The 23,034-nt window shown below is 38.9% G+C and overlaps 1 protein-coding gene across 2 annotated transcripts in view; it reads right to left on the reverse strand.

The window, feature by feature from the left end:
* rab3gap1 (RAB3 GTPase activating protein subunit 1) overlaps nt 1–23,034 on the reverse strand; it is an 89,622-nt gene that overhangs the window by 61,520 nt on the left and 5,068 nt on the right. For both annotated transcript variants that reach the window (XM_043694041.1, XM_043694040.1), the window contains exons 3-7: nt 22,623–22,698; nt 21,985–22,120; nt 18,630–18,708; nt 14,332–14,451; nt 4,469–4,634 (exon numbers count right to left, since the gene is read on the reverse strand). In XM_043694041.1, the coding sequence (XP_043549976.1) occupies nt 4,469–4,634; nt 14,332–14,451; nt 18,630–18,708; nt 21,985–22,120; nt 22,623–22,698 (577 nt within the window). The remainder of the gene's footprint in view (nt 1–4,468; nt 4,635–14,331; nt 14,452–18,629; nt 18,709–21,984; nt 22,121–22,622; nt 22,699–23,034) is intronic.

Below are 23,034 nucleotides of genomic sequence, written 5' to 3' on the forward strand. Positions count from 1 at the left end.
ATGCTGTGTGTTTCTCAATAGTATGTATTCCCTCTCTACAATACAATGTATAATGAAGAAGTTGGAAAGTTGCCTGCAGGGCCCTGTACCAATTAAACAATTACACTCCACACCCACCTATGGCCACTATTCTGTCCCAGGCAAAACTAAAGGGCTTTTTTTTTTTTAAACACAAGAACATAAGAACTACAAGCAGGAGTAGGCAATTCAGCACCTCAAGTCTGTTCCGCTATTTAATACAATCATGGCTAAACTCAGCCTCAACTCCACTTTCCGGCCTGCTGTCTATAACACTTCAACCTTTTACTAATTTAAACAAATCTACCTCCTCCTGCTCAATGTCCAGGCATCCACTACACTCTGGGGTGTGAATGCCACAGATGTACAACCCTTAAAGAGAAACAATTCTTCATCATCTCACTTTTGTAAATCTGCCACCCCTTATCCGAAAACTATGAGCTCTCATTCTAGATTGACCCAAATGAAGGAACACCATCTTCATGTCTACTTTGTCAATCCCCTTTAGTATCTTGCATATCTCAAGTTAATTACAGTAAAGTGACTAAAGCAAGAAAAAAATCTCTGTACCTGCAAAGAGACCTTCAGAGACAAGGTCAAACAACCTGCATTAGCAGGGTAGGTAAAAGAAAAATAATGCAGCAATAACCAAGGTAAGACTACCATAGGAGCTCAGAGTTGTATGCCCGAGTTTGAATTATACAGAGAGGCTGAATAGGCTGGGCTATTTTCCCTAGAGCACTGGAGACTGACGGGTGACCTTACAGGTAAGGGATACAGATAGAGTGAATGGTTAAGGTCTTTTCCCCAGGGTAGGGGAGTCTAAAACTAAATGGCATAGCTTTAAGGTGAGGGGGAAAGATTTAAAAGGAACCTGAGGGCAACTTTTTTTACACAGAGGGTGATGCGTATTTTGTAACGAGCTGCCAGAAGAAAGAGTTGGAGGCAACAACATTTAAAAGGCATCTGTCTGGTTATGTGAATAGGAAGGATTTAGAGGAATATGGACAAAGTGCTGGCAAATGGGACTAGATTAGGTTAGGATATCTGGTCAGCACGGAAGAGTTGGACTGAAGGATCTGTTTCCATGCTGTACTGCTCTATCACTCTCTGAAAAACAATGACAAAGAGAAAGTAAGAGACCCCAGCTTCGACCTCCTAAAACATAATATTGATCAAAATACATAGACGCAATTTCTCTTTGAAATCTCATTCACTATTAAAGCACAAGCATGTATAGTGGTAAACCTCCAAGGTTTCAATGTCCCCTCACTTGCATGAAAGACTTTTGAAATGTAACATATCAATGGCTAATAATCTTTATCTTTTATGAATTTACAAATAAAAGCAGCCCACTATGGCTCAACAACAGGAGGGGTATAAACGTCAAAGAAGGAAGGCCTGTCCTTTGACGAGCAAGCTATCTTGACAAAAGGGAAGTTTATCTTAAAAGGCTATGGAAACTGGAGAAGAATACAAGGTTTAGATAGGAATTATAGTTAGTATCCAATGATTCTTATATATGCTGCAATGCAAAGTTCTACCACAGGACTTACATAACCTTTCCAGAAGATGTGGAGCCACGTGAAACACTTGCCTCAGTCATAATATTATTATAATACTAAGTTCTTCCTTGGCATCCTTTTTTGTGTCTGTGCTTCCAGACTCAGGCCTTATGGAACGCATTTCAAAAAATCCTCTGTAGAAGCAACAACCCTTAAACATACCTACTCCACTGATTCATCAGCTGAAATATATGCAGTCTTGAAGATTTCTAAACAGCAATAAGCATTTTGCCAGGTCACAAAGAAGAAAGCGCAGGTGAAAGAAATGGAATTCCTCTACAAATCAGAAGGAGCACCAAAGAATCCAGAAACAGAATTGGCTATATAAGGTGCTGTTGTCGATCAAGAAGTCAGTGCAGTCAGTTGGGGTATAATGCAGTTGTCCCGTTCTCACGTGATCTCACATTATAAGAAAATCATGCAATAGATATGCTATTTAAACAAATGTGGCTGAAATCACGTTGTAGCCAACATATGTAAGGAAAGTTCACATTCCACAAATAACTGTCTAAATTCTTCAACTGCATTAAAGCCAATTTGCATTGAAGAAACACATATTATATCAGAACTGATTGTGCTTCCATATTATTTGTCCACCCTTACCCCAGTACCTATTCGAAGGCAGGCTGGGCCAAGCTGTTGCTACACCAGCAGATAGTTCATAGTCTACAGGAGGAATCAAAACCTGCAGCTTAAGAATTCAACATCTGCCTCATTCCCAACAAGTAACAACTCTTATCCAGTCTCCCGTCAGCAGAAGTTCACTTAAAAAAAAGGACGATTCTAGATAACTACACAGACAGAACATGGAAAGGGAAGTACTGTGGTGTTTCACAAATACCATATTATAGTCAATCACTGCAGCAACTTAAATTACTTTTCTATTTACATGTTTGGTCTACAGATCAACAGATAAATGAAGAGAATGTCTGTTGATTTAAGATCTGGGATTTGAAAGCAAGTATAGAATGGAAATAAAAGCTTTTCTTTGTATTTAGAGTCAGAGATGTACTGCATGGAAATAGATCCTTTGGTCCAACTCGTTCGCACTGACCAGAGATTCTAAATTAATCTAGTCCCATTTGCCAACACTTGACCCATATCCCTCGAAACCTTTCCTATTCAGGTATCCATCCAGATGCCTTTTAAGTGTTGTGATTGTACCAGCCTCTAACACTTCCTATGGCAGCTCATTCCATACACACATTACACTTGGGATGAAAACTGTGCCCCTTAGGTCTTTTTTATATCTTTCCCCTCACACCTTAAATCTGTGTCCTCTAGTTTTGCACTCCACTACCCTGGGGAAAAGACTTTGACCATTCACTCTATCCATGCCCCTCATGCTTTTATAAACCTCTAAGGTCATTTGTAGGCTTCCAATGCTCCAGAGAAAATAACTCCAGCCTATTCAGCTTTTCACTATAGCTCAAACTCTCCGACACTGGCAACATCCTTGTAAATCATTTCTGCACCCTTTCAGATTTATTGTGGGATGAAACTATTAGATGGACAAAATAGGTGGAATTCTTTTCTTTGCCGGTGAACCAGTTGAGAAGTGACGGTTGGAAGGTTGGGGGAAGGTGGCAGGGGAATTTGTGCATCTTGTGCTCTCCTTCTGCAATTTGCCAACCAATCTTGCAAAACTAAAAAGGTGATTATTTACATAATATATTTACATAATATATCAAACATGGCATCCAATGAATCAAGTTGTGTCATACTTTGCAATTATTTCAGAAGCTGATAAGAAGTTTGAACACACAAGTCTCTGACACTCACTTAAAATGTATTTTGTATTACTTCACCCTCCACAGATAACTATATTAAGAATTCAACTTTAGTGACAGTCAAGTATAAATCAGGCCAAAGGATTAGTACTCACTTTTTCTGCAATCACACACATATTTTAGGCACTGAAAGTAGTAATGTAACTTAATGTCATAGAGGTTTACGGCATGGATAAAAGGCCCTTCGGCCATCAAGTCTTCTTCATTTAGTTTATAAATTCATTCCTTTGGCAAAGATCTCAAGGTAACAAAAGCACAGAAAAGATTTAGCAACATAATATGAAGAATAAATCTTTATTCAAGAGGGGAGACTAGAGAAACTGGCTCTTACTGAAAGAGCCAAAAGTATCAGAGATTTTCAAAACTGATCAGTTTTCTTAATGATTTTTGCTTCTTAGTAAATGGGAAAAGTCAGTCAACTACCAGCAAATTTCCAATCAAAAGCCATATTTAAATCATACAAAGTGAAAAATGAAGCTGTTGGCATATGCAAAATTCTAACAGGATTAGTAGAAGCAGCATCCACCCGGATTTCAGAAAGAAAATAGTAAAAGGCAAAGAGAATGGGGAAAGCTTACAGCATGGAACTAAATAGAGTTTCTTTTTCAAAGAACCTGCACTAGCACAATAGATCAAATAACCTCTTTCGGCATTGCAAAATTCTATGATTCCAATCATTGTTCAATGCAAGTGTGCACATGTGCATTAATCTGGATCCTCAATTGGCCAGTGGCACAACAGAGAAAGTGCCCGACTGTGGATCAAAAGATTAAATGCTGGCTAGCATACATTTTTAATAGAGGTCTTGTGATACAGTAGAAGTGTCCCTAATTCTGGGTTCAGATGTCTGGTTTTAAGACACATCTGCCTTGGAAGTGTGCTGTAATATATCTGAACAGGTTGGTTTTTTAAAAATTTGTGCAGCAACCTGGAGGATACCAACCACACTGCCCACAATTGCCCCATTTAAAATTATATATAAGAGATATGTGCAAGTCACAAAACAAAAATTAGTTGGATGAAACAATCATTCAAATGAAATCCAGAAAAGTATATTTCAAGAGATCAGTTAAAATGCATTTCAGAAGTACTTACAATCTTTGATTTAAAAATATCTAGTAGACCAGACAAATGATTATATTGGTTTGGCACTTTCCGAAGATGAACCATTTCAAAATCTGTCCGCACACCAGGACCTTCGCATGCGCCCACGTACATTCTCCTAGACTTTTGCTGGATTTGCACAAATAGAGTCACCTGACTAATTTAAAATCCACAAATTAATGACTTGCTAATCTCAAAATACTTCATACATTAGTTACATTTAGTCACCACTTCTAAAATAAATCAAATATATGATGAAACATCTACAAATATGTTCCAATTTCTTTTCAAGCCTAGTCATCCAGATTTTGTGCGATTTCTTTTGATGGCAATCTACCAACATTCACCATTGACCTGCTGAAATTACAATAACTTCAGGATTTAGCACAAGAGCAGAATGTAAATCTTGAAGTTGCAGTGTCACTCATTGCCCAACTTAGATCAGGCTGTGGTCTCAAACAGGCTCATTCTCTTGTAATTCAATGGTTGAAATGTAGCAAGGTTTAAAAAAAAATTCAATCACTGGTTAACCAACATTCATCGTCTGTCCCTAATTGCCGAGAAGACAGGTAAAAGTCAACATTGTTGCTGTGGGTCTGGAGTCACAAATCAACCAGATCTGGTAAAGAAGACTGGTAGCTTTCCCAAAGTACAGCAGTGGACCAAATGGTTTCCTAACAATGGACAATGGTGTTATGATCATCATTAGACTCGTAATTTCAGAATTTTATCGAGTTCAAATTTTACTATCTGTGAACCCAGGTACCCCACACAATACCTGAATCTTTATGTCCCAGTGACAATAACATAAGACCATCACCTCACATTGCTGTTAGAAAGCCCATTCAATATTACAGTGTGACCAATTAGGATTTTTAGTGTTGATTTGAGTATCAACTAGAGTCTGAATAACAGATTTAGTGCTTGAAAATACATTTTCATAAAAAGATAGTGCATTCTTATATGTCACCATTATGCTTAATGAATTTTTCAGACTAATGCTTTTTATAGTTTGTTCGTGATATTTTAGCTTCTGTCTTTATCTCATGTGTATGCCCCAATCTTTTCTTCACTCTAGGCAAAATATTTTCCAAAGTATTCTGATTTTAGAGCTTTTCACTTCCTGTTTGACACGGTAAGAATTCTTGAATGTGATTTGCTGCTTGGACAGTTGAATATTAAACATTACAATTGGCACATACATGAGAAAGTAAACTGCTCTCTTTCATTTTAGTTAGTTTATAAAATCTAAGTAATTTTAACAGTATCTTGGATTAGAAAATTTATTTTTCAGGGCAGGTTCTATTGCTCACCAAATGTTCTTGGAGATAATGCTGTAAAAAAGCCAATAAAATAGACCATTTTATAGTGCTCAAAACAAAATAGGGGTAGGAAACTCGAAATTGATCGCCAACTCTAAAGGGGGCCTGTATCAAAATCCTATGTAATTGATCATAACTTCAAGATTTCCACTCTAATTCATGAATGCCTGATACCCTAGAGAGATATTTAATTTCAACAGGTATGCCGATGAATGTTGGCTGTTCATAGTCAATCCCACCACTTCCCACCTCCATCAAAATCTGGCCACAGTTTCACCAAATTGACAATTTACTCTCAATGTCAGAGAACATTTTTATGATACATTTGTTAATAAGAAATGATGTCACAAACAAGATTCACATTAAAGACGACAGAATTAATACATACAGAGTCCTCAAATAAGGTATTGATTAGGAAATGTCTAACTGAATACATTGACTGACTATAGGTATCACACGTTAATTCAATGACAGGCCCTCAGAGACGACTGGAAAGTACCTTGCAAGATTAAACCAAACAGAAGTCTTGTTTTTCAGTCTCTTTGAATTCCTCTTTATCTTACCAGTTGAAATCTCCATTCAGAAATACAGCATTACTACAGCTAGAATTGCGATACAATGTAGCAATCTTAGGATACATTAGAATTAAGGTGCAGAGAAGTGTGCATTTACATGGAGTTGAAGAGTTGATAGGTTACGTTGTGCTGTAGCACATTAGTGTTCCAAGCTTTCCATCTCCACAGGCCACTTGTGTATGCGGAGAAGCTTCAGAAGGCACTAGGCCTAACCCAAATCCCCAGTTTGCGTACATCCTAAATTGGTGATAACACATTTTTATTTCAAAATTATCCACCAGTAAATCAACAGGCCTTGGTAAACTTTCAGGATATCTGAACAAGACAAACTAACTAAGTATTGATACCCAAAGCACAAATGAAACGCATGGGCTACAGTCTGGATATTCTTGCTGCAGTACACATCAGAAAAAAAAGGCCATCTTTCTCATTAAAGTGATCATGTAAAACCGAAAGACATGGAATACTTGTTCTTGCAAGTCTTGGAGACCATTTACATGACTTATAATCTAGATAGCTAAAAGATTTTGGGAGATGAGAAATAACAGGTGGGCTTCTAATCTTCTCCAAATAAAAGAGAATTGCCAGAGCATTAAAAACTGGCAAATGTGATTATTCCTTTTTCAAGAATGGGTGTAAAAACATTCCTAGCAACTAAAGGCTGGTCAGAACTACAATAATCAGGGGAAAAATATTAACAGTCATAATGAAGCATTCAGCGCATTTGTTTATAGCAGCTCTCTGTACATCAACCTATTAATTTACTCTATTCCTGGAGCTCTGCAAATTAATTTCCCTGAAGTATCCATCCAATTTCAGTTGACTTGGAGAGCTTTGAGATGATTACGGAGAGGCTGCTGAAATTTATGAATGGCATGTCTTATTTGACTAATCTAATTGATCTCCTTGATGGCATGCATTGGATATTTAACAATATGGATTTTAAGAAAGCTTTCAACTAATTGGAATTTGTGCATGGAGAACGACCAAAGATGAAAAACTGATTTTTGAGGGACAAGAAATCATGTAGTTATAGCACTTCTAATGATTAATATGTGAATGTTTTCGGTCATCTCAGATTGCTGAAATTAAAAGACTTTGTTTTTTTGTCTTTGTTTATCTTCTGTTACTATCAAGTCAGCTGGACCATTACACTCGTATAAAATCAAAGTGGTTAGCATTTCGATATTCAAGCAATAAAGAACAAAGTCCATAATACTAACACAGCCATGGAAAATGTAGGGTTAGTGGTTAAGGGGATGGGTCTGGGAGGGATGTTCTGAGGGTCGGCGTGGACTTGTTGAGCCAAATAGCCGGTTTCCACACTGAAGGGATTCTACAGCCTTGATGAATTATATACATGCTAACAGAAGTAAAGGACAAACAAAGTGATTTGCAAATTATTTTCTAACACAATTAGGAATAAGAAGAAAAACTGGTCTTGCTAATAATAGTGATCCCACTAATGACTTGCATATTAAAAATATCTTGGGAATTAACTTGCATATTAAAAATATCTTGGGAATGATCCCAAAGACCAATAAAAGCAAAACAGCTAGGCAGCATGGCTTTCCTCAATCAGCACAGATTTATGACTTTGTAACACAGTGACAAAGAGCTCTTCACATTTAATATTGATGGCAATGGTGGAGGTAGCAAAAAAGGTTTAACAAGATAGATTGCAGTAGAAAAGAAATTTGATGCAGACACTGTGGGAGAAAAGCAGTGAAATGTTCTTGGTGCAATTTTTATTATCTTACATGGAAGGGTGATGGAGGTAGAGGAAAGGGAAATGAATGAAATAAGGCAAGACTTTCAAAGGATGAGATTGTGCCAGTGAGGTAGGTTGTCAGGCCAAAATGTGATCTGGCAATAAAGTATCACACTGTCACCCTAAAGTCTTGATAGGCAATTGGTGTGAGGTACAAGCAGACAGGGAGGCAACATTAAAGAGAATGGCATCATTACTTCTCAGCTAGGTTTCTGTCAAGCTTTGCATGGTCAGAGAGAAGAGATCACACCCAGAGTGAGACACAGCCTTAAGTGGACATAAAGTTCAAGGAATTCAGGCAGAGAGGAAGAAGTGCTTTTTGTTTGCTTTTTTGGCTATGAGTGTGTTTTTTAAAAAAACGGGATAAATTGAAGCTCCAGGTTCAGTGGCGCAGCACAAAACAATGATATCACAGATAAACTATATTGAGTTTGATTTAGATTAGATTAGATTAGATTACATTACAGCGTGGAAACAGGCCCTTCGGCCCAACAAGTCCACACCGACCCGCCGAAGCGCAACCCACCCATGCCCCTACATTTACCCCTTACCTAACACTACGGGCAATTTAGCATGGCCAATTCACCTAACCTGCACATCTTTGGACTGTGGGAGGAAACTGGAGCACCCAGAGGAAACCCACGCAGACACGGGGAGAACGTGCAAACTCCACACAGTCAGTCGCCTGAGGCGGGAATTGAACCCGGGTCTCAGGCGCTGTGAGTCAGCAGTGCTAACCACTGTGCCACCGTGCCTGCCCACATTTACTGTTGTCACAAAATGTAGGGGGTGTTTGATTCACTGGGGAACGTAGCACGAACAGCCAAGCTTCTGGTATTGAGACTGGCTCTAATGCAACGAGGAGTACATCGGGTTCCAAGACATCAATTGTGATAGGGGATTCTCTAGTCCGAGGTACTAACCGACATTTCTGTGGCCAGCAGCGAAAAATCAGAATGATGTGTTGCTTCCCTGGTGCCAGGATCAAGGATTTCTCAAGGGGGAACAGGGGCCAGCAAGAAGTCATTATCCACATTGGAACCAACGACATAAGAAAGGAAAAGGTTGAGATTCTGAAGAGTGATTAGAGAGAGAGTTAGGCAAGAATTTAAATAAAGAGGTCCTCGAGAGTAGTAATATCTGGAATACTCCAGGTGCTACGAGCTAGTGAGGGCAGGAATAGGAGGATAGAGCAGATGAATGCACGGCTGAGGAGCTGGTGTATGGGAGAAGGATTCACATTTTTGGATCATTGGAATCTCTTTTAGGGTAGAAATGACCTGTACAAGAAGGACGGATTGCGCCTAAATTGGAAGGGGACTAATATACTGGCAGGGAAATTTGCTAGAGCTGCTCAGAAGGATTTAAACTAGTAAAGTGAGGAGGGGAGGGGGGGGCGGCGGTGGAACCCAGGGAGATAGTGAGGAAAGAGATCAATCTGAGACTGATGCAGTTGAGAACAGAAGTGAGTCAAACAGTCAGGGCAGGCAGGGACGAGGTAGAAATAATAAATTAAACTGCATTTATTTTAATGCAAGGGGAAGGCAGATGAACTCAGGGCATGGTTAGGAACATGGGACTGGGATAATCATAGCAATTACAGAAACATGGCTCAGGGATGGGCAGGACTGGCAGCTTCATCTTCCAGGATACAAATGCTACAGAAAGGATAGAAGGGGAGGCAAGAGAGGAGGGGGAGTGGCATTTTTGACATGGAATAGAATTACAGCTGTGCTGAGGGAGGATATTCCTGGAAATACATCTAGGGAAGTTATTTGGGTGGAACTGAGAAATTAGAAAGGGATGATCACTTTATTGGGATTGTATTATAGACCGCCAACAGTCAGAAGGAAATTGAGAAACAAACTTGTAAGATCTCAGCTATCTGTAAGAATAATAAGGTGGTTATGGTAGGGGATTTTAACTTTCCAAACATCGACTGGGACTGTCATAGTGTTAAGGATTTAGATGGAGAGACATTTGTTAAGTATGGACAAGAACATTTTCTGATTCAGTATGTGGATGTACCTACTAGAGAAGGTGCAAAACTTGACCTACTCTTGGGAGATAAGGCAGGGCAGGTGGCTGCGGTGTCAGTGGGGGAGCACTTTGGGGCCAGCGACCATAATTCGATTAGATTTAAAATAGTGATGGAAATGCATAGACCAGATCTAAAAGTTGAAGTTCTAAACTGGAGAAAGGCCAATTTTGACGGTATTAGGCAAGGACTTTCAAAAGCTGATTGGAGGCTGATGTTCGCAGGTAAAGGGATGGCTAGAAAATGGGAAGCCTTCAGGAATGAGATAACGAGAATCCATAGAAAGTATATTCCTGTCAGGGTGAAAGGAAAGACTGGTAGGTATAGGGAATGCTGGACGACTAAAGAAATTGATGGTTTGGTTAAGAAAAAGAAGGAAGCATATGTAAGGTATAGGGAGGATAGATCGAATGAATCCTTAGAAGAGTATAAAGGCAGTAGCAGTATACTTAAGAGGGACATTAGGAGGGCAAAAAGGGGACATAAGATAGCTTTGGCAAATAGAATTGAGGAGAATCCAAAGGGTGTTTACAAATACCTTAAGGACAAAAGAGAATAGGGCCCCTCAAAGATCAGCAAGGCGGCCTTTGTGTGGAGCTGCAGAAAATGGGGGAGATACTAAGAGTATTTTGCATCAGTATTTACTGTGGAAAAGTATGTAGAAGGTATAGACTGTAGGGAAATAGATGGTGACACCTTGCAAAATGTCCATATTATAGAGGAGGAAATGCTGGATGTCTTGAAACGCATAAAGGTGGGTAAATTCCCAGGACCTGATCAGGTGTACCCTAGAACTCTGTGGAAAGCTAGATAAGTGATTGCTGGGCTACGTGCTGAGATATTTGTATCATCGATAGTCACAGGTGAGGTGCCAGAAGACTGGAGGTTGGCTAACGTGGTAGCACTGTTTAAGAAGGGTGGTAATAAGGACAAGCCAAGGAACTTTACACAAGTGAGCCTGACGTCGCTGGTGGGCAAGTTGTTGAAGGGAATCCTGAGGGACAGGATGCACATGTATATGGAAAGGCAAGGACTGATTAGAGATAGTCAACATGGCTGTGTGTGTGTGGGAAAACATGTCTCACAAAACTTGATTGCATTTTTTGAAGAAGTAACAAAGAGGATTGATGAGGGCAGAGTGGTATCTGTATGGACTTCAGTAAGACGTTCGACAAGGTTCCCCATGGGAGACTGGTTAGCAAGGTTAGATCTCTCAGAATACAGGGAGAACTAGCCATTTGGATACAGACCTGGCTCAAAGATAGAAGACAGAGGGTGGTGGTGGAGGGTTGTTTTTCAGACTGGAGGCCTGTGACCAGTGGAGTGCCAATAGGATCGGTGCTGGGTCCCCTACTTTCTGTCATCTGCATAAATGATTTGGATGCGAGCACAAAAGGTACAGTTAGTAAGTTTGAAGAGGTCACAAAAACTGGAAGTGGAGTGGACGCGAAGGAGGTTACCTCAGATTACAACAGGATCTGGACCAGATGGGCCAATGGGCTGAGAAGTGGCAGATAGAGTTTAATTAAGACAAATGCAAGGTGCTGCATTTTGGGAAAGCAAACCTTAGCAGAACTTATACACTTAATGGTAAAGTCCTAGGGAGTGTTGCTGAACAAAGAGACCTTGGAGTGCATGTTCATAGCTCCTTGAAAGTGGAGTTGCAGATAGATAGGATAGTGAAGAAGGCGTTGGGTATGCTTTCTTTTATTGGTCACAGTATTGAGTACAGGAGTTGGGAGGTCATGTTGCGGCTGTACAGGACATCGGTTAGGCCACTGTTGGAATATTGCGTGCAATTCTGGTCTCCTTCCTATTGGAAAGATGTTGTGAAACTTGAAAGAGTTCAGAAAAGATTTACAAGGATGTTGCCAGGGTTAGAGGATTTGAGCTATAGGGAGAGGCTGTACAGGCTGGGGCTGTTCTCCCTGGAGCGTCGAATGTTGAGGGGTGACTATTATATAATGAAATTCACTCTGCAGTTGTGGGACAATCTGCAATCAGACGTAATGCTATTACGATTGAGTAAAAGGTAATTACAAAGACATGAGGGAGGAGCTCACCAGAGTTGACTGGAAGGAGAACCTGGAAGGAAAGATAATGGAGCAGCAATGGCAGGAGTTTCTGGAGGTAAATCAGGAGACACAGTAGAAATTCATCCCAAGGAAGAAACAACATATTAAGAGGAGGATAAGACAACAAAGCATACAATATGGTGAAGATTAATGAGAAGCCAGAGGATTGGGAAGCCTTTAAAAATCAACAAACGATAACTTTAAAAAAAGCAATTAAAAGGGGAAAAAATGAAATAAGATTAAACTAGCTAGCAATATAAAATAGGTTTGCAAGAGTTTGTTTTTAGATGTATAAAAAGTAAGAGAGGCCAAAGTGGACATTAGACAACTGTTTCCACACTGTAGGGATTCTATGATTCTATGAAAATGAGGCTGAGGTAGTAATAGGGAACAAAGAACTGGTGGGGGAATCTGTTTTTACAGTAAAGACATCAGCAGCAGACCAGAACTTCAAGAGAGTCAGGGGAAAAGGTGAGCATAGTGACCATCACTAAGAAGGTGCTGTGGAAGCTGAAAGGTCTGAAGCTGAATAAAATACGCAGACCAGATGGACTACACCCAGAGCTCTGAAATACATAGCTGAGGAGACTGCAGAGGCATTGGTGATGATCTTTCAGTTACCACTGAAGTTAGGGAAGGTCACAGAGGACAAGAAAATGGCTAATGTTTAAAAAGGGGAGAGGGACAACAGACAGGAAATTATCGACTAGTTAGCTTGCCCTCAGTCACATTTAAGATTTTGAAGTCCCTTATTAAAGATGAAGTTGCGGAGAACTTGCAAGTGCAGGGTAAAATAGGGCTGAGTCAGCATGACTTTATCAAGAGGAGGACATGCCTCACAAATCCGTTAGAATTCTTTGAGGAAATATCAAGCAAATTAGACAAAGGAGAGCTAGTAGACATGATCTATTTGGATTTCCAGAAGCACTTTGACAAGGTGCTGCAAAGGAGGCACTAATAAGATAAGTGTTTATGGTGTTAGAAGCATAGTATTAGCATGGATAGAGGATTGTCTGACTGGCAGAAAGCAAAGAAGAATAATAATGGGGCTTTTTCAGGATGGATGTCGTTGACGAACAGGGATTTAGCAGGGGTCAGTATTGGGACCACAACTATTCACAATATACATTAACAATCTGGACAAAGGAACTGAGAGCGTTGCCACTCAGTTTGCAGATGAAATAAAAATAGGTGGAAGGGCAAGTTGTGTTGAGGAAGCAGGAAGGCTACAGAGGACTTAGACAGGCTAGGAGAGAGGGCAAGGAAATGGAAGCCAAAAATGTGGAAAAGTGTGAGGTTATGCACTTTTGTAGGAAGGATAGAGGTATTTTCTAAATGGGGAAAAGCTTCAGAAATCTAAAGCACGAAGGAACTTGAGAGTCCTAGTTCGAGATTCTCTTCAGATTTTTGTAAGGAACTTGTTAGTGCCTTCCCATGTCTACCATCCCTTCACCCAAAGGATATCTGCTCATGGATCGTGAGCAGAAATGTTACTCCATATCAGGGTGAAAGATGGAAGGGAGTTGAACAAGTCATTATAGGATGGCATGTGAGGTGCAAGACCAAAGATTTCAATAGATATTTGGGTTTTCATTTATCAGCAAAGTGTGGGGGAGTGTCAAGAATCCAAGAAGAAAGATGCACAGTACTGTGCTGCAGAGTTTGATAGAGCAAATAGTAAGGTCTAAACTGTTATGACAGCAGCATTCACATTAATTCAACATTTTGGTTAGAAGATTGTTTCTGGTTCCAAAATGCCAGAGGTAAATGTAGGTTTATTCAAGGGGGAGTCAAGCCTGGAACAGCATTAAAAGAGCAAGAAGATCAAAGAGTTCAGAGGGATGGGGTTTGAGAACTTGGACGGCAAAGTACTTGAGAGACGAAAAGTGAAAGGCATGATAAGAGAAGAGAGGTCTAAAGAGAAAAGGAGGAAAAGAAAAAAAGGAAACAAAAAATGGGCATGAATCCATAACAATTCAATTAATTGATCATAAAGTGCAAGATTCCCTCTCTTAGTATCCATACCATTTTCCAAATGTTACAACCCATGTAGCATTTTAAATATTTACCTACCAACCAGTGTTTCCCAATGCAATGGAGATGGAGCTGAGCAGAATGTTGCACTTTGATTCACTGATGACTGCATCATTACTTGCTGCTGGAGCAATTATCACAAACTCTCGTAAACCATACCTAGGATGGGAAACATCTGCAGATGAATTTGCTATTGATAGCCATTCACAAATTTCAATACCAATGACAAAATGCAAGGAGTAAATCCCAAATCTCTACAGATTTTGCTGAAGTATGTCATTTACTATTGACGTTCTTGGGAGGCACTTTTCACAATCAAATATTCTACTTATTCAAGCAATATTTCAAAACATTTTTATTAAACCAGAGTTTCCCCAGTTTGCATTATCAAAATGACAGTGTGAAAATGAAAAATATTTCTAATGTTGCTGTACAAGGCATTAGTTAATCTGGATTCTGACATTTTGCAGACGACTTCAAAATATTTTCAGAAGGTGGCCTAGATCCTAACTTTTTCCTATTTTACAAGGTAGATGTGAAGTGCACATGCCAGATGTGATACGACTAGTCAAACTACTCAATGTTAAGCAAAACACAATTTATTTAAAAACTATATTTAAAATGCAAAAGAAAGAGGAATTTAGAACATAACTATTGGAAAACTTAACCAAATAATAGATACAGTACCAATTACTAATTAAGTGTTCCAATATAGTAACATCCCACAAACACCACTTGCTAAAAAGGTAAATTCAGGCACAGATTCTTATATGCAGTCCTCCAATCCAGGAGGAAATGACATCAAGAGAGATTTCAGAGAATGTAGCAGCTGGGAATCATTCACAGAAACTTCCACCTCTCTGGGACCCCAAACAGCTTCTGACTGCTAAAGCTAAAAAATAATTAAAAGGTGCAGTCTGAGAGAACCAGCTAGTCCCATTCAAGCTCCTTCCATTGTTCCAACTTTGGAAGAAAACCTAAAGATATCCTAGGTCATTTACTTAGGCCATCTCCAATAGCCAGTTTGACACCTCTGCCTTTACAAACACTCTTCAAAAACAAAAAAGTCCAGGGCAAAATTATCTTTTTAAAGTGACAGCACTGTCACACATGCTTTGCTTTTTGTGGGACTGACTGGAACTATTAGCTACAGTTTTAAAGTAAGGGACGCCCATTTAGGGTAAAGAGGAAGAAAAGTGTGTTAGTCTGTGGAATGCTTTTCCCAGAGAGCAGTGGAGGCAGAGTCATCTCTGACAAAATCAATTTTGTTGTGTTTGAAGCTGGCAGTTAGTTGGACATGGTTACATTTGAAGCACAAGATGTTTCAATGTTATTACGTTTGATCTTGCCTGAGAACACACCAGAGTTTGTTACAAGAGTTTTAAGTATATCACTCAAATCAATTCAAGACTCAGTGAACATTTTACTTAGTAATACAAGGAGTCCAGTCAGTTTGAATCTGTCAAGAGTAGAGGTCCCTTGCTGTTAGCTGGCTATGCAGCTGGGGCTCAGGAAAAGTTCCTGGGAAGAATTTACTGACTTCATGCTGTGGCACAGTTTAGGAATTTCAAAAAAAACCCCAAGAGCCTTTGATGCTTCAATGGAGGTGAGAGAAGGTGACTGTCTGTAGGCATCTGAAAATCAATACAGCCTTGAGAATGGAGTTTAGTGAAACTCAGAGACAGCGCCAACTTAGTTCAGCTGAATTATGTGACTGATCCATGGAGTGGAGAAAGTGAGGACTGCAGATGCTGGAGATCAGAGCTGAAAATGTGTTGCTGGAAAAGCACAGCAGGTCAGGTAGCATCCAAGGAACAGGAGAATCAACGTTTCGGACATGAGCCCTTCTTCCTGAAGAAGGGCTCATGCCCGAAACGTCGATTCTCCTGTTCCTTGGATGCTGCCTCACCTGCTGTATTTTTCCAGCAACACATTTTCAGCTCTGATCCATGGAGTGGGAAGGAGAGAGTCAAATGTGACAGTCACCAGGGAAGAGATTACAATGAGGTAAATATTTGGTAAGCCAAGTCTGTATTGCAGTTGCTTGAGGAAGTTCTGAAGTTAGATAGTTAAAAATGAAGAACTGAATCTCGTGTGAAGAAAGCAAAGTTTTAATGAGATTTGGTGACTCAGTATCGCTAAGATCTGGATGGGTTGCTGAGAAATACATGGAATCTGTCTTTATTTTATCTATTTTATACGCTCCAAGAGGTGTATGATCACCGTTCGGCGACCTATATTTATTTCATGTTAACTTTGGGTATTCAGAGCATAACTGTAGATTACTTTACTTTTCAAACTTTGTAAAATAAAACTTATTTTGTTTGCTCAAAACTACTGAATCATATATCTTTATCGTTAGTAAATACATGGGACTTCAAACTTCATGTACCTTAAATAAAAATGTTACTGGTCCTTAAACAGATATAAGAATTTAAGTGTTTCATCCAATAGCGCTCTAAATAATTTTAAAGTTGAGTATAAACGGTTCCTGGTTGATAAGTGTAATGACATTACGGCTTTAAGGGATGTATTTTGTCCTTTGTTTTTAAAATGAAGAGAGGTTGAGAGCGGTCTGCTCAAATATAAAGTAAACAGCAGGTGAGGCCTTTTTATTTTTAAAATTGGAACAATAGAAGCAGCCTGACTGGATGGGGTCAAGTTCCCACAGAACCAGAATTTTTAGTTTAGTTTTCAGTAGCAGTTGCTGGGAGAATTGAAGCTGGATGTGGAACTCTTTTTCCTCAATCTGTTACATCTAAAAGATGGGGTTCTCTTCCTGCTGCTAGAAATGCATGTGAGATAATCTATTTTACTGAAACTGCCTTTGCCAAAAGTGAACAGTTAACGAGCCGTAGTTTATATATATAATTATTTTGTTAAGTATTTCGATAGAGTAATGCGTAAGCAAATTCTTTTATCTATATTTTAACTGTAGTGTCAAAATAAATGTGCTTTGCTTAAAGTCACGTCATTCAATCAATTGAATTGCATCTGAAACACCTGATACTTATCTTTAAAATAAGAAAAAGTTAGGGTCTAGGCTATCTTAATATTTTTTGAGGGGGTTTGGGCTGGCCCATAACATAACAGAATCCTAGGTTATGGCAGGTAGAGATAAAGTCACAATCAGATTAGCAATGATCTTATTAGATGGTGGAGCAGGCTCAAGGTGCAAAATGCAGAATTTCTGCTATTAATCTGTGCATTCACATGTATCTAACAATTTCAAGATAGATGTAATTGGCTCAGCATTCAATGTATTTTCAGGGCGAGTTTCAGATTTCTTTTGTCCTTCGTAAAAAGTCCTAAGTCTTTCTGATTTCATGTCTGAATGGCACTTGGCTCTAATTTTAAGATCATGCCTTTGTTTTTCTGCTTCTGTTACCAGGGGAAATTGATTTTTAACTACTCTCAGATCATTATACCATTTGCAAGCACAATGATTACATCACCCCTCAATCTTTTACAGTTAAAGGAACAGAATTATGAATAACCTGTCCTTATAAGTTCCAGTAAAGCAGCAGAGATACCACAAACTACGCCCACAAACCTCTAAACGGCTTGTTTAAGAGCAAAGAGGCAAATGCCTTCTTCAAGCTGGCTTCCCACGTGCTTAGTCAGGAATGGGGAGTACAATAAGAAAACCAGAGTACAGAATATTTCAATAGTAGTAGATAATTTTTATAAATACTGGACTTTTTGGAAATTTTTACATTAAACTACATTCAAATAATTAAGCTAATTAATAAATCAACAGTATCTTCCATCCATTCATTTATGTGAATTCTCCATGGTTGCCTTCCCAATGGAGAATATTGTTCTCAAGGTGCTCTGTTGTTATAGCTATCCTAAAATGTGTCAATTTATTTCACCAGTAGTATGCAGCAGAGAGGGACTCAAGATGAGAACTTGTAATACAAGCCCAGGCAAGACTCCATTGTTGTGGATAACTTTACCAGACCAACAATACATATTACCCATCCAGAATGTTTTTAAAAAAGGACAGAAAATACTTGCAATCAAAACACATTTTCTAATATCCCTTCACCATTAAAAGCATAACTTAAATGCATAAATGCTTTTAAGACAGCCACTGCTTCCATATAAAAATAAATGGCAGCACGCATGTTGCAATTAATGGGTTGTTGCACTGGGTCAGAATTCAAGTCTGGTTAATACATGTGAACATGTCCCCCCACACAAGATTTTTCCTATTGTTCACTGGAGAGTCATCAATTGTAAATTGGTATGGACTTAAGTGCACTGTGTCATTTGACATTTGCACAAAATTAGAAGAACAACAAAGAGCTTAATAACACTGAGAACATGCCTACCATCTGACAAGACAGTGAGCTCTGGGTGGAAAATCATTGCTCATGGATAGCATATCCTGCATTGCTTCAGGAAGAGCATCTGTTAAAACATAAATTCCTTTTATTCAAGAAGAATAAATCTTTGGTAAGAAAAACAGGAAATAATTCCTTCACAGAACAAATCAATTCCTTTATGCATAGGCAAGCAAAACTATTGGTAATTAACTGAATGTGATGGCAAGCAAGACCAATTTGCAATATCCATTCTTCAAACAAGAATTTAACAATGGGTAGAACTTTTAGGATTTAACCTCTTTGATCCCACAGTTCTCTTCGCTCACTTATAGGGTGACCTCCTTGGGGAAGTATGGTTGATTTGATTTAAATGATCCACTGCTATAATACACAACATATGCACACAACTGGAAATTGAATAAATCCAACTGAACACCTTCAAAAATGTATAACAGAACTCAGTACTTCAATTATACTTTAATATAAGTTTTTGATCCCAGCAGATGTTATTACTGAACAAGTCAGATCCCAGAATGAAATCTAACTCGATAGATCATATTTTGATTTTCTTAAATTAATGTGGCAGTCTTTCACTAAAGCATAAGCACACATGGCTGTTGATTTGGATTTAATAGTAGGAGAAGCTCATTACATGAAAGAAATAAAATCAAAACAAATTAAACCAAGCAATGTACATGTAACAGTTTGAAAGTTTCAAAACACATGGCAAAACAAAACCCCATATAGTTCTCAACATTGGTCTTGAGTAACTATAACGTAACAGAGAAAATTCCCTTCTCTTTCAAATTTGTACGTTTGATTTAACTGTTTCTTCTCTGTTCTGGTTCTGTCACCTACAAAGCCTTTTTCTTTGATTCATGCAACTGAAATCTTAGACAGCCCCAGCTTGGAATCACTAATGCAGGTTTCTAATCGAACACTCAGGATTGGAAGTTGTCATAAAGTACAGTCTTGCATGGAACTCAACCAGCCTAGTGAATTCCTTTTAAACTGCTTGCAATACCAGTATACCATTTCTTAAAGACAAGAACCAAAACTATATGCAGTATTCCAGATGTGGCCTCACCCAACTGCCTGTAGAGTTGTGAAATGACTTTCCTATTTATAGTCTTAGCTAATAAAATCAACCACTTAATCATGTCCTGCCACCTTAAGGTACTCAGACACACACACCAAGGTGTCTCTCTCGCACTCTCTGATCCTTAATGCTTCCCAAGATCCTACTATTCATCATGTACTCCCTTGCCTGTTTGACTTGCCAAAGTGCATCAGCTCAGACTTATCTAGATTGAATTCCTTTGCCACTGATCAAACCATCTGGACAGCCTGAGTACGTTCACCACCCCAATTTTCACATCACCCCCAAACTTACCGATCAACCCTCTTACATACAGTAAAAGTCCCAACACTGATCCCTGCAAAATCCCACTGGGCACAGTGTTCCAGAGACAAAAACACTTCCCAGTAATCATCCTTTGCTTCCTGCCAATCAGCCAATTTTGTATCCAATTAACCAAATTTTCTTGGTTCCCATGAATCTTACCTTTGCTGTCAGTCTCTCATGAAAGACATTATCAAAAGTCCAAAGAGACTACATAGAAAGCAAAGCCTTCATCTATACACCTGGTCACGTCTTCAGAAACTTCAATCAAGTTGGTCAAACATGACCTCCCCTTAATAAAACCTTGCTGACTATTCTTGATTAATCCCTGCCTCTCCAAGTCCAGATTAATTCTGACCCTAAAATTGCTTCCATTAGTTTCTTCATCACTGAGGTTAGTCTAACTGGTCTGAAGTTTCCTGGTTTGTTACCTGCACCCTTCCGAGAAAACAGTATCACGCCGGCTGTCCTCCAAACCTCTGGCACCTCTCCCGTGGCTTGAGAAAATTATTGCCAATGCTCCTGCTATTTCCTCCCTTGCCTCATTTCACCCAGCACTGGAGATTTATCTTCCCTTAAGCCTGCCAGATTACTTAGAACCTCCTCGCTGTCTAAGTTAACTTTAAGTACAGCACAGTTCTTCCGATTTCTATACCCACATCGTCACTCTCACTAGTAAGCACCAACACAAAATATTCATTTAGAACTCTTTCCACAAATTACCACTGTTGTCCTTATTCGCCTTAACCTTTCCCTAGTTATCCTTTTATCTTGAATATACATGTAAAATAACTTCCTTTATTTTACCTGCCATTGTCTTTTTTATTTATTCATCGTGAAATGATGAAATGCCACATTAGCATTTATTACCCATCCCTAACTGTCCAGAAGGCAGTTTAAGAGTCATCCACATTGCTATGCATCTGAGGTCACATGTCGGTCAGGCCAGGTAAGGATGGCACATTTTCTTCCTCAAAGGACATTAGTGAACCAGATGGATTTTTCCAACAATAGACAATGAATTCATGATCATCATTAGACTCTTAATTCCAGATTTTTATTGAATTCAAATTCCACCATCTGCCATGGCAGATTTTGAACCTGGGTGCCAAGGATATTAGAGTCATAGAGATGTACAGCATGGAAATAGACCCTTCGGTCCAACCTGTCCATGCCGACCAGATATCCCAACGCAACCTAATCCCACCTGCCCACTCCTGGCCCATATCCCGACAAACCCTTCCTATTCATATACCTATCCAAATGCCTTTTAGATGTTGCAATTGTACCAGCCTCCACCACTTCCTCTGCCAGCTCATTCCATACACGTACCACCCTCTGTGTGAAAAATTTGCCCCTTAGGTCTCTTTTATATCTTTCTCCTCTCACCCTAAACCTATGCCCTCTAGTTCTGAACTCCCCGACCCCAGGGAAAAGGCTTTGTCTATTTATCCTATCCGTGCCCCTCATAACTTTGAAAACCTCTACAAGGTCACCCCTCAGCCTCCGACGCTGCAGGGAAAAAAAGCCCCAGCCTTTTCAGCCTCTCCCTATATGGGTCTCCGGATTGGTAGTCTAGCCATAAAACCAATAGACCATTGCCTCCCTCTTTCATGCCTTCGTATTGTTCTCCTGATTTCCTGGTGAAGTCTCCCCGTATACATCCTGTATTTCTCTAGGGCTCCTTCTGTTTTTAACGTTCAGAATCTGCTATAAGCTACTCTTTTATCTTTATTCAATTTTGTTTATTTCTTGATATCCAGTGATCCCAGGATTTCTTGATCACACTCTGTCTTTATTGGAAGATACTCTCCCTAGTTCCTTCTTGAATTACCCAAAAGCTCCCAGTCCAATTTGGCCAAATGATATTTGATCTTCCTAAAATCAGCCTTCTCTCATTTTGAACTTTGATTTCAGGTTTAAATAAAAAACTAAATCAACATAAATAGCCAATCATACCTTCTTCAGACTCTTCTTTTATTTCTTTATCAGTCAAATATTCTTGTTTGAGATAATGGTGTGTTATACTGAATTTATAGTCCGCGAAAGAAATTTCATCAGATTTCTCCTCCCACACTCCAAAAGTGAATTCGCCCTGTAAATTCACAACGTTGAGCACTGTTACTTATAGAACAAATTTTAAATACATAAATAAAGAGTCAACACAATGGAGTTTAAAGGCATGTTCACACTAAAATCCTCTCGAAAACTGAAGTATCAGAAGCTGAGATTATTATTCCATGGATATGGGCCAAAGAATGTAGACAACGGCTAGTGGCAATTATGCCAATTTTGCAACATTATTTCCACAAATTATGCTAGAAGATGCTTTAGAAACTACGATAAATGAATCCATTATAAACATCTGTGGAAAATTTAATCAACCCTCTAAGCAAAGTAAACATAGAAAATAGGAGTAGGAGTAGGCCATTTGGCCTTTTGAACCTGTTCTGCCATTCATTATGATCATGGCTGTACTTAAATTGCCTTTATTTTGAACAATTTTGCTTTTTGTTTTGAAAATTTCTGGATAAAAACATGAAACAGCAAACACTATTATTTTATCTATCCATTTAAGAACATTTAGTAAAACAAACCTTTTCCAAAGGATTCCTTGCAGTGCTTCCAATCAATTTCCAATTGTTCAGCACTTCTTCAATTCTTGACACAAACCTAAACATTTTGAAAAGTACAATGTGATGTTAAAATGCTTGAAGTTTATTAATACTTAAATAAAGCCTTAATACATGACATGCAACTTTGGAAGTTTTTTTGATTTTTATACTTACATGTAAAAACATTTCTTAAGACTTCTCTCTAGAAATATTTTGAAACATTTGTTCACCAATTTGAATATACTAGTTTGGACAGCTTTCATTACTTACTCTAGTTGCCTAGAGATTAGTTCAGAGTGAACTGTGGGTCTGGAGTCACATATAAGCCACACCAATTAAGAATAGCAGATTATTAAAAATGGACCAAAGAGGTTTTTTTTACAACAATCAACAG

Source organism: Chiloscyllium plagiosum, chromosome 7 (assembly GCF_004010195.1).
Source record: "Chiloscyllium plagiosum isolate BGI_BamShark_2017 chromosome 7, ASM401019v2, whole genome shotgun sequence".
In the NCBI taxonomy this organism is placed as follows: domain Eukaryota; kingdom Metazoa; phylum Chordata; class Chondrichthyes; order Orectolobiformes; family Hemiscylliidae; genus Chiloscyllium; species Chiloscyllium plagiosum.